The sequence below is a fragment of the Mustela putorius genome, unplaced genomic scaffold (genome assembly GCF_011764305.1).
Source record: "Mustela putorius furo isolate JIRA1106 unplaced genomic scaffold, ASM1176430v1.1 tig00003856_pilon_pilon_pilon, whole genome shotgun sequence".
In the NCBI taxonomy this organism is placed as follows: domain Eukaryota; kingdom Metazoa; phylum Chordata; class Mammalia; order Carnivora; family Mustelidae; genus Mustela; species Mustela putorius.
In genome coordinates, this window is record NW_025422008.1 from 1,959,037 (window position 1) to 1,971,216 (window position 12,180).

General features: G+C 47.8%; 1 protein-coding gene across 1 annotated transcript; it reads left to right on the forward strand.

Moving 5' to 3' along the window:
- Nucleotides 1-10,567: 10,567 nt before the first annotated feature.
- Nucleotides 10,568-11,420, forward strand: SFTA2 (surfactant associated 2). Its single transcript, XM_004781569.3, has 3 exons — nucleotides 10,568-10,747; nucleotides 10,993-11,081; nucleotides 11,229-11,420. Exons 1-3 carry the CDS (start codon nucleotides 10,687-10,689, stop codon nucleotides 11,313-11,315), a joined length of 237 nt encoding a protein of 78 aa, XP_004781626.1. The 5' UTR covers nucleotides 10,568-10,686; the 3' UTR covers nucleotides 11,316-11,420.
- The last annotated feature ends 760 nt before the right edge of the window (nucleotides 11,421-12,180 follow it).

Sequence of the window (12,180 nt, forward strand, 5' to 3'; positions counted from 1 at the left end):
TTCCAACTTCCCACAATGGCAGGGATTTTTGTTGTTGTTGTTTTATTCATTATTAGGTCCCCAGCCTAGAGGAAGCACTTTATACATATTTGTTGAATGGGTGATCAACAGAATATTTTAAGACTGATGAAAACTCTTCAGGAACAGTGCCAACAACCTTTGCTTATGCACATTAAGGAAAAAAGCAAACATAGCTGTGACCTTCAAAGGTTGGAAAACCAAAGCGTAATTTCTGTCATGTGAAATAATTGAGCCCCTGAGATGTATGGGGTTTTTTTTTTTTTTAGATTTTATTAATTTATTTGAGAGAGAGTGAGAGACAGCACAAGCAGAGGGAGAGGGAGAAGCAGGCTTACCACTGAGCAGGGAGTGCAATATGGGGCTCAATCCCAGGACCCTGAGATCATGACCAGAGCCAAAGGTACACCCTTAACCAACTGAGGTCCCCTGAGCCCCTGAGATGTTAAAAGAAGTCCTCAGCACACCAGTTCTGGGATACTGGCTGTCATTTAACCCCAAGAGCCACATAATCAATAACTAGACTCAGATAACTACGTCTTAGAATCCCAGATCTACATCACCAAATTGTGGAGCCGTCAATGGTAAAATCTGGAGTCAAACTCAAGAATTCCTTGGTTCTGAGTTCACCCACGAGGCAAGTCAGTGACTCACACCATGCCCTTTCACCAGCCATGAGATGACCATCTCTTCTCCCCAGTAAATCTACCATTGGTAGCAGTTTTATTTCCCTAGGAACTTATCACCATGAGATATTTATTTCCCTGACTACAATAATGGCCTGAAAGTAAATTTTTTGGTCACTGATAGGCAAAGAGGAAATTCTGGCCTTAGCACAAGGCACAGGAGGTGGATGCTCAGCCTGGATTAAAGAATGAAAACAAATCCCACAACATCAAAACTATGTGTAGTTCCAAAGGTTTGTTCAATCTGTTTCATTTTCTTATTTGAAAAGAAGGTAGACATCCTGCTAGGTGACTCATGACGCAGGGTCGCTGTCAGAGCAGCCTCACCCAAAAGAGCGTATCTGGTGTTTCTTGATGTCCTGCCCCTAGAAAATGGCTTACTCCATTTGTAGTAATATGGATAAATGCTTGAAATGTCTATAGACCATAAGCTCGATATGTGACCTAAAACTGAGAGTAAAAAGACTAAAGAGAAATATACTGAAATGGTTGCCTAGGTAGGTAACTGGGGAGTATTAGGAGAGATTTTATTTTTCTTTCTAATTTTTTCAATTTTCCAGTTTCTATAATGAGCATATATTATTTCTGTCATATAAATTAAATCAAATAACATTTATTATAGGAAAACATCCTTTTTAGATTCTCTCCATGACCCCAGCCCCACTTGTGCTGCCCTAATTTAATCTAGTTTCTGCACCTCTGGTTCTATGGCTACATGACACAGACTCTTAGTTTCCAAGATCCAGTTATCTGAGCCTGGGTATTGACTAGTCCTGTGGATAAATGATGGGGGACAAGGGCTAGAACTGTGGGCTAAAGATCTTCATCCTCCCCGGTCATCACTCTTCCCTCTCTACCCTAGCTTCACTCCCTGCTGGACAGAGGCATGTGCCCAGCCAGATCCATATTTCAGCTCCAACCTTACCCCACCCCAACCTTATCCCAGTCTCAAGCCCTCCCCACCTGTCATCCACTTGTTCTTCTCTACAGGATCTGAGTGTCCACTTCCCCGGCCCTTCCCTCAGCCTTCCCCTCCATGCCACCCAGGCAAGTTCTAATGGCCATCTCCCCAGACAACACACACAGAGCCCAGAGTATTCTGTTCTAGAATTTGGATCTCAAGTCTGCCCTGCACCTCTCTGTGTCCTAGAGCAAATCTCCCTCAAAAGCGAATGTATATGGAGTTGATTCATGACTCATGCCCTTTTGCTCTGTACCTACAAATTCCTCTTCCTGGGCAGCCGTGCAACAGAAGGTGGTGGAAAGCAGCAGGTGGAAGAGCAGACTTTATAGTTGAGTTGGACAGGAAGGCAGAGAAGAGACTGGAAATTGGGAGGCCGAGGAGGGCCCTGATGCCTCTGTCCCCAGACCCTCAATGTAGACAGAAGGACATCAAGTCAGGGCACAAATAGAATGCACTGCTGAGACCTAGCAGAGGCAGCTTGAAGATTCCTCAACCCCTTCCCTTACCATCTACCATACACTTGATCCCCTCACCCCCAGCCCTTCTGGGCCCAACATGACCTGACCTCAGGGAAGAAGAAACTTTCCTCCAGTATCACCCTCAGCCAAACACTATTAGGAGGAGAAGCTTCTACCCGTCCTGCCCCAAATACTGTCTGGAGCATCCAGACTCACAACTTTCTGGGCTCTGGTTTATGATCATTAACATCATTGCCATGGATAACCCTATCCAGTACACAGAGAGTCCTTCCAAATCTACTTGTGTATGTCTGCCTTATGAAGACCCTCCTTCAAATCAGCCAGGTCCCCTCCAAACTGCCTTTGTGTTTGGCCTCTCTATGTCCTGGGGTCAGTCACAGAGCTCTTTCTTAACTAAGTGAACTAATTTGATGATTTCACTTTAACTTATGGTTCTGTTTTGCTCATTAAACTTTTCCATATACATTTTCTCACCGAATCCTGGGATATTTCCCAACTATAACATGGAGAGACAAAAACATACGCATACCTTATCAAGTTGTTATAAGGATTAAACAAGTAAAGTGTGAAGTGTGTACACCAGTACCTAGCACATAGTAAGTGCTCAGTAAGCATCCTCTATTGGTATCAGCCAGATGTGGGGAAGTCTAGACTAGTTAAATGGGCCACACTCCAGAGTAGAACTGAGGTCAGCATAAAACAGGGATTTTGGAAGAGAAATGCACCCCATGTCTCCATAGGGAAGCAGGCAATGTGGAGTGTCAGAATCCCTGTTTGCTACCCTCTAGCTGCATGACTTTGGACAAGTCCCTTTACCTCTCTGGGTCACTCTCTTCTCACTATAAAGTAGGATATTATTAACCACCTTAGGGGATGTGAGGAGATAAAATGAGATGAAGTACTGTGATCACCTGTAAGTTCCTTGCACAGAGCAGATGCTCAGCAAATGTCAGGTCCCATCTGCTGTCCCAGCCTGTACGGTGTCTTTATATAAGCTGGAAGAAGCCCCCCTCTGGTTGATGCAGCCTTGCAGGCTGTGTCTTGAGAAGTAAAGCACAGGATGGATTTCATCTCCTACCTGCCCATTAGCCAACAAACTTGAGCAGTGAACATTCTAGGCAACTTTTGCAACAAACCTGTACCCACACCCTTTCCCCTTCCACACACATCCACCTGCTGCTATCCATTTCTTTGATTTGTCATTCAACCCTGAAAGTGTTAAGAAACAATCCCTCTCTGCCTTTTGTCTCCCTGTGTTATGGTGACCCCTGTGCCTGTGAGGGCATCTTACCTGCCTCCCAAGAAGCTAGAAGGATGAGGAGGCAGCACTGGAGGCCAAAGGTGGAGCGGATGCAGTGGACTGGCTGGGCCATGTCGGAGTTGGACAGCTGCTTGGAGCCATGCACTGGGGTCTCCTCAGCTTATATGGGTCCATAATTGACGTCATGGGGGCTGGGGCCCCTCAGGCCTAAACCTTAAACAAATGGAACCACCCCACCCCACAGGGGTGCCCTGATAACGGGAGACCGCAGCTGCCGCGTCATGGAACCAGGCCCTGGGTATCTGCCGAATGGGTGGGATCTGAGAAAAGGAACACAGAGGGGGCAGACTCCTGACCCAGCCCCAGCAGAGGGAGTGGGGACTGGGTGGGGTGGCTTCCAGGACTCTGGGGAGGTAGGGAGCAAATGACCAGACTCTGGAAGGACTGAACTCTGATGGGTGGAGTGGAGAGGGAGATGATTGGGTCGTCAGGTATGGGAAGAGATCTAAATTCTGGTTCTTCTCCAGCTTCACATTTGCCTTCCTGCCTCTCTCGCGTCAGCCCTGCTTTCCACACCCCTTACTCACACATGGTCACTCTTTTTGCCCTGGGTGGAGCGTCCATGCATATCAGGTGAAAGAGCAAAGAGGAAAACCCTCACATGGCCCACCATGGCAGAGACAGGTGCTTCCAGATGTCCAGAGATGACACAACAAGATGCAGAGACAATGGGGGCAGTGATAGGGGCAAGTGACAAGATAGATACAGAAGCCCAGAACCTGACCTCACACACCTCACCAGGGATGCAGAATACAGAGGCTGAGATTTATCTTTGGTGGGGATACTTGGTATACAGGGGCTCTGCCTTCAGCCCATACCTCCCCTCCTCTCCCATATCAGCCCAGCAACCATCTCTTTGCCTCTGAGCCCCCCCTCATAGAGATGCAGACTTCTCATTTCTAGGATCTCCTAGAGTGTCCAACTTTCCTTTCTCTTGATTTCTTGCCTAGAACAAGCATTAGTTCAGAAGATTGTCAAAATTCATTCACTGGACTCCCAAATGACTGTGTCTGCAGCTGGAGTTGCAGTGGGGAACAAACTACCAAGGCCAATGAGAGAGAAAACCATGAGTCCAGGTATCCAAGTCACCACCCCACTATGACTCACTTGATCTGCTCCCAGTGGGCCTCCTCTCATGGAAGGTAGGCACCTTGTAGGCGAGGTCTTTGCCTTGACCTCTGCTGCTTCCCCATCACCTGAGACAGCACCTGGAACACAGTAGACAATCAGTTAAGCACATACTACTGGGCCGTATGGAGTGGGTACCTGGGCCACCTAACGAGTTTCTGCAGGAAGTAGAGATGGCAGAGAGAGTGGAGAAGGTCAAGATCCAAAGGGCCAGGGCCTCAGGGCAGTGGGAATCATGGGAGGACCAGTAGACTTGGACATGTGGTTTTCTCTCATCTCATCACTTGATATGACTTGTCCCTAAGCCCTAGGCAGGGCTGGAGTGATTGAGAAGAGGAGAACAGGCCAACTGCTCATTTATGAAATTAATGGGAGTTAGATGAGGCTCCATGGAGTCAGGCTAAAGACTGACTCGTCAGAACTAAGTGGCCTGGTTCCCAGGCAATGCACCCTAGAAGATGGGGGAATAAAGTCAGCAGCAGATCGTCCACTGCAACTCCATCTGGACTCAGAGTGACTGACAACCCCCTTGTCCACTAGTCTCCAACCTCACCCTTTCCCCCAGGGACCCAGACCTCTACAAAAGTGGTTCTCCACAGAGAGGGACCGTTTTACTCCCCCAACAAACGTCTGGCAAAACGCGGAGATATTCTTGTCACAACTTGGAAGGATACTACTAACATCTAGGGGATAGAGGCCAGAGAGGCTGCTCAACATAATGTTACTGCATAGGAAAGTCCCCGCAACAAGGAATCAGGAGAAAGGAAAGATGGAGACTCCAGGAGATCCTAGAACAAAGAACTCTCCAGACCAGTATGTCAGTATGTCAGTGCTGAGATTGTTTTGGTTGGGTAAATAAACATCCTCCCTTCTCTTTTAGCCACAACTTACCCCAGAGGATCCATAGATCTGGGTTAGAGGAATTGGGGGGATTAGAGGCTCAACTTGATTTCTTAGTGTGAGTAGAGGCTGAGGGGCCAGTCACAAAACAACCCTACTAGCTTCTAATGTTTGAGCATTTATTATGTACCAAAGACTGTGCTAAGCACCTTACCTTGTTATAACCTATGAGGTTAACAATGTCAGCCTCACTTTTACTAATGAGAATAAACAACCTCAGATCAGGGAAGTGACTTGCCCAAGGTCACACACCTGGTAAATAGGAGACCAGAATCAGGCAGTGCCTGCCCTATGGTAAAACCCATGTGCTTCGATAAATACACAGTGGCTAGGAGACAAGTGAAGGGGCAGTGTTTTATTTAGCAAGAATTGTGTCCTTCATCCACTCAGAGTGGTCTAAGGGGGCATTACAGAGCAGGGTTCCTCACCTGTGAGGAGAAACTGGTGAGACAGTGAGAGAATTGGGGTCTTGGGAGGGAAGGAGCCAGCCCAAAGGGGCTCCATATGAAAGGAGCTGTGAAGGGAGAATCCCCCATCGTAAGCCAGGGAGGCCCAAAGTGCCCTTAGCTAATGAGCTCTGTGGAAGAGGGTAGAATAGGAAGAAAGGGTGAGGGGCAAAAGTTCCAACTATCCAGGCCTAGATTCCATGAAGTCTGAAAGACCCCTGGAGACCATGGAGCTCTGGTTCTTCCTTCTGCAGATGAGAAAACGGCATCAGAGAACTTAAGTGACAGATGGCAGGCTGGTGGCAGGACCAGGACTGGAATCTCGGCCTCCCACTTGGTGACTGACCATGGACTTCCCCTTACAATGTTGGTGGAAGAGACCTGGATGGGTCAGTAGCCTGAGGAATCCACTGTAGGAAATGGTCCCAGCTAGCTGAATGGGAAACTGAGTCTGGGAATGAGTCTCTTTTGGAGAAGAAGAAGGAAGGCCCAAGGGGGAGGAATACTCAGCTATCCTGGCCCCATCCCTTCATTTGACAGGGTAGCACTGGCTGCTGTCCTCATGGTGGCAGTTGTAAGAACTCCCAGGACCATAACCACACTCCACACTAATTTTTTTCTGGAACTAACAGACCTGTGAGATGAGGGATGAATAGTTTGGGTTAACTGAGGGCCCCCGGAACCTGCTGTCCAGTCCTCAGCTCTCCCCAAAGACTGCTGTCTCTTTTTGACGGCTCAGGTTCTCAGCATTCCTTTTCAAGCAAAACAAAAATAGTGATCAATAAGGCTAATTTAGTAAGCACTTACCAATCCCAAGCACTTAAGTGCTTTACATATATAGTTCATTCTCCAACAGTCCTTTGAAATGGATGCTATCATTTTCCTTTTACCCAGCATTCATCTATCAAATGAGGGCTACACCTCATCTATAAAATGAGGGGTCATAATAGCACCTATATCAACAGGTACATGGGTATGTATATAGTTCCTGGCATATAGTAAATGCTATTTGAGTATTAGTTATTATTATTAATGAGAAATCTGGAGCACAGAAGGGTTAAGTATCTTGCACAAGATCACACAGCTATAAGGGTAGAGCTAGAATTCAACACCCAGGTTGATATGATTCACAGAGCAGACAGCTCTTCACTGCTTGGAGCTAAATTTAGTGTCTTCCTGGGCTTTCCCCCCAGCCTCTAGCCCTCCCCAGCCTCTCTTTTAGTGGCCCCAAATCCTTATCCCTGCCTGGTCAATGTTTCAGCTACCCAGACAAGGTTTCCTTTTCCCCCTGACCTTTAAGTGTGGCAGGCTGTCATCCTCCTCCCTGAAGCCCCTGTTCTTCTCAGAGTCCTAGAATGTCAGGTCCCAGCCCCACTGGCCTTGGGACCCCCACGTTTGGGCCACAGTTTCACTCACCTTCTTGGTACCATTCAGTAGGCTGACCATTGTTGCCACCACAGTGAGGGTGATCAGCACAATGGCCCAGTCCCCGACAGAGCTCTTCTCCTGAGGCCTGAGGCCTGAGGAACAGAGAGGAACAGTGATCAAGGCAGGTGGGACCGCAACCCTCAGCTCTCCACTGCCCTCCATGATTTTCCATCTTTCCTTCTGTGACTCCTATGTCTATGCAGCCCAAAGACCACAGCTCTCTGTGGAGTTCTTTCCTATCATCTTGAGAGCAGAATCTCAGTGGAAGGGGTTTTAAGGGCTTCCATCTAAGCCACAGCCACCTCTTCCCTGACACCTGTGGATTGTGTGTCTGTTGGTCTCTAAACTCCTCACTGACATCCACATATCTCTGTCTTTCTGAACCTTCCTCTAGTATCTCCGGCTCTATTGTCTATGTCTCTCTCTCATCTGCAACATGTCTGCTATGAGGATGCCCAGACAGGCCTCTCTCCTTCTTCTGAAACCCAGTCCTTTCCACCACCTGATCAAGGGGAGCTAGAGCCTGTTTTCCTGTCTTCCCTCCCCTCATTTCCTGCCCTCAGCTACCTGGGGAGAGGCTGCTCATGCCTCCCCTGCTGGGAATGGAGGGGAGAAGAAGAGGAGACAGAGGGAGGAGGGGGAACAGGATCCTTGGAGGGAATGCTTTTTGCACCAGAAAGACAGATCAGGCCATGAGGAAGGAAGTTGGAAACTTTTTAAGGAAGCAGTCAGGTAACGGACATCCAGCTGTTGGTATGGCCAGAAGCTCAAGCAGGACCAAAACCCCTTTAAGAGTTGTAGACATCCTTAGACATATTCAAAACACAGTTGAAAGCAGGCACTAATGCCTGTTCCTACACTCTTCTCCAAGAGCCAGGGCTGGCTATAAAAGAATGGGCCCAACCACCATCTTTACTAGTAAGTGGCCCAGTGCAAATAAGAGCACCTTACTGGTCTGGAGGCTGAATTCAGGGTATGTGGTGGCCGCTTTAGCCACTATGGGAGTGGACACTCCTGAAACAGCAATGCTGGGCATGGAAGGCCGGGCAGAGTGGAAGCAGTTCCAGGGGCTACTGTGAGGGAGACAGACAGATCCTAGAAAGGCAGAGGGAGAACATGGCCAGAAGAGATCAGAGTGAGAGCAGAAGATATTACGCCCAGTGTACCCTCAGTCAAAATCCTAGCAAGTTGTTGGTATAAGTTAATGAACTGACTCTATGATAATGAAGACTGAGCATAGCCAAGAAATCTTAAAGCAAAACAAGGGTTAGAAGACTTATCCTACCAGATCTTGAAGCTTGGTACAAAACTGGTCATTAAATGCTGTGGCACTGACATAAAAATATACACAGAATAACAGAATAGAGTCCAGAAATAGATTTCCACATATATGCTTGCTTGACTTTCAGTAAAGGTACTCACACAATTCAATGGCGAGCAGAGAGGGAGGGTCTTTGAAATAAATGGTCTGGGACAACTGGTTATTCACAAGGAGAAAAAATGAACCAACCTCTACCTCACTCCATAAACAGAAGTTAATCAAAGACGGATCATAAGCTTAAATTTCAGAGCCTAAATAATAAAGCTTCCAGCAGGACATATAAGAGAATACTTTTTTTACTTTGACGTTGGGAGAAAAAAAAAGTCCTAGGCAGGATACAAAAAACACTAACCACAAGAAAAGAACTTTGTAAATTAAAAAAGCGGAAGGGGGGGCCTTTGTAGAGTCACCAAGGCCAGGGCACTGCTTCAGTTGAGGTTCTGGGGAACTGTCGACTTACTCCCTGCCCCAAGCCCCAGGCCAAGCAAAAGAGCCTTCAGAGATGGAGTGAGAAACAGAAATATCACTGAGACACTAAGACTGTTACTGCTGTGCTCCCAGAAATGGTCATAGTGGAAGTCTGAGCACTACTGGGAAAACCCCAGAAGTTGAAGAACCTGTTGAGAAACTCACAAAGATGGTACAGAGACTGTCAGACTGTCAGAGATCTCCCCAGAGACAGTGGGGAGCCTGGAAGAGATCTCCAGCTGGGAAAGACATAGGGTGCCCTCACTCTCCTCTTAAGACTCAGATGCCCCAGTGCATCTGCCTGTGCTCCTGCCTCCTACCCCCACTCGTACCTCTGGTGCCCACTGATCTTTCTGTCCATTTATTCTTTCCATTCTTCTCTGCCTGCTCTCTTGTGCAAGTCTGGGGGTCCTTGGATGCCTCACTTTACTTATCTTTATGGTGTAGACAGTGTCTCCCTTCATCTCTCCATTTCCTTGCTTTTGCTTTTAGCTTCTCTCCTTGAGTCTGCCCAGTGGTCTCACTTCTTCCATCCCTCTGTGCTTGGTCCCACTGGTCTTCCAGGGAGGAGGGAGATAATACACAGGCATGCAAGTAGGAAGACAAAGGGCTTGTGCTTTTGTGTGTTCTGAGGGCTTATGTGACCAGCGTGTCAATCTGTTGAGTTTGTCCCTATGTCTGGCATATGGAGGGGTGGGTTCTAATCTCTCTGCTGCAAACCTGTGATGTGACCTTAGTCAGTCATATGCCCTCTCTGGACCTTGGTTTCCTAATTTGTAATGAAAAATGGTAAACTAGATGGGCTTCAAACTCTCCCTCCATATCTGTCCTTGTTTTCATCATTGAGAATGCCTGTGTACATAGCTGTGGATTGGGAGGGTGAGTGTTCATAAGGCAGGGAGTGGGAGGATATTTGATGAAACTTGTGTTTCCACCTGAGTAGATGTTTTAGAACAATCAAAACAAAACATTCAAAGGTGAAGGTTACCCCTTACCCAGATTTCTCATCTAGAAAGCCGCTGTGCCTGGGGGAGCAGGATACCTGGGTTGGGAAAGAAACTTGGGTGTAATCTACCCCTCCCTTTTGGGCCCACATTCCTGAGCCCTTTCGTGGCATGAATGATGGAAATTAATTGCAGTTAATCATTAATCTCTAAAGATCAAGGAGAGGCCCAGGCTTGGGTGGGGCCCAGACACTTACAGAGGGACACCTCCTTAACTTCCCTTTCTGTAGGACTGGGCACCCTCCCCAAGTCTCCAGATACAGGGAAAGGGGGGATACAGGATTGAGGAAAGGGAACCACTTTCTATTTTCCTCAACAGCCCACTGAATGGCCCTCTCCTGGGTCCTCAAGCCTTACTGGGGAAACTGGAAAATCCTGTTACCCAGCTTGCCTCTCCCATTTTCCCCCAAACACCTGGGCTTAAGGATTGAGTGGAGTGTAGAAAGGCAGGCCTGGTAAGGAGAGACCAGTCAGAGCTTCAGACAACTCTTCCATCAGGGAAGCAAGAAGCAAGGTGGCCATAATGGGGGCCAGGATGCCCTTCTTTCTCTTCTTGACTCTCCTGGGCAGCTCACAGGGAACAGGTGAGGGCGGGATGGCTTGAGGCCTGGGTGCTCATGGCAGGAAGAGGCCAAAGAGGAGGGTGAGAGGGACAGGGCACCCAGTTCTGAGCTCTCAGTCTGGGGCTGAACACCTGCATCGATAGGTTCTGAAAGGCCATTGTCGGGGAAGAGGAACTGGGGGTAGGGGGTGTAGGGGAAGGTACGTGTGTCTCTGAGGGAATATGGCCCTAATTACTGGGCCCTAAACTCTGTTTTTGGATCCCTAGGGCCAGGAATGATTTTGCAGCTGAAGCTGAAGGACTCCTTTCTAGCAAATTTCTCCTATGACTCCAACTTTCTGGAATTGCTCGAAAAGGTAGATCTTTGGGAGGGGAGAGAGGGCTGCATGACCTCAAAGTGTATTTCTGATTCATTGTGGGCCTCTCTGCTGATGTTTGGCCACCACCAAGGGATGAATGGGAGCCATCTTACACCTTTCCCTCTAACCTTTTCTCTCCCCCAGCTCTGCTTCCTCCTCCATCTCCCATCGGGGACCAATGTCACCCTCCGTCATGCAGGATCCCCACTTCACGTCATCTGCAAAGTCTGAGAATAGTCAAAACCTGTGTACCTCCCTTGGCCCAGGCATTTGGCCACCAAGGTACAAAAGGGATGCCCTAACCCTGCTGAGGAGCAGTAAATGTAAATTCAATGACCTGCCTTTGTGTGTTCATGAGCAGAGATCCAGCAGGAAAACGGAATTGGGAGCACCTGGATGGCTCAGTTGATTAAGTGATTGCCTTCAGCTCAGGTCATGATCCTGGGGTCCTGGGATTGAGTCCCACATGTGGCTTCCTGCTCAGCAGGGAGTCTGCTTCTCTCTCTCCCTCTGTTCACCACTCTCCCTGCTTGTGTGCATGCTCTCTGTCAAATAAATAAAATCTAAAAAAAGGAAGAAAGGAAGGAAAAAAAGAAAGAAGAAAGAGAGAAAGAGAGAAAGGAAGGAAGGAAGGAAATGGAATTGGGACACCAAAGTCTCTGATTCTCCCCCTTATTAAGCAGAGACGTTCCAGGACTGATATCCTGTCCCTCAACACCAGTTTGAAAGGCCTAGAAAGAATCTGGGGAATTAACTGTTTGGAGACACACACACCACACTCATATACCCATGTGTGTGAACTAACACTTTAAGCTGAGATCCTCATAACACCTAGAAATAAAGCAAAGAAGCCTGTATGGAGTTCTTTTTTGTTTAAGATTTTATTTATTTATTTATTTATTTGACAGACAGAAATAACAAGTAGGCAGAGAGGCAGGCAGAGAGAGAGGAGAGAGGAGGAAGCAGGCTCCCTGCTGAGCAGAGTGTCCAATGTGAGTCTCGATCCCAGGACCCTAGGATCATGACCTGAGCTGAAGGCAGAGGCTTTAACCCACTGAGCCACTCAGGCTCTCCGCCTGCATGGAATTCTTACTTT

Coding starts and splice junctions, on each gene's coding strand:
- SFTA2 (XM_004781569.3), top strand. CDS start 10,687: ATGGGGGCCAGGATGCCCTTCTTTCTCTTCTTGACTCTCCTGGGCAGC. Junction 10,748..10,992: donor GGGCAGCTCACAGGGAACAG/GTGAGGGCGGGA, acceptor TTGGATCCCTAG/GGCCAGGAATGATTTTGCAG. Junction 11,082..11,228: donor TTCTGGAATTGCTCGAAAAG/GTAGATCTTTGG, acceptor TCTCTCCCCCAG/CTCTGCTTCCTCCTCCATCT.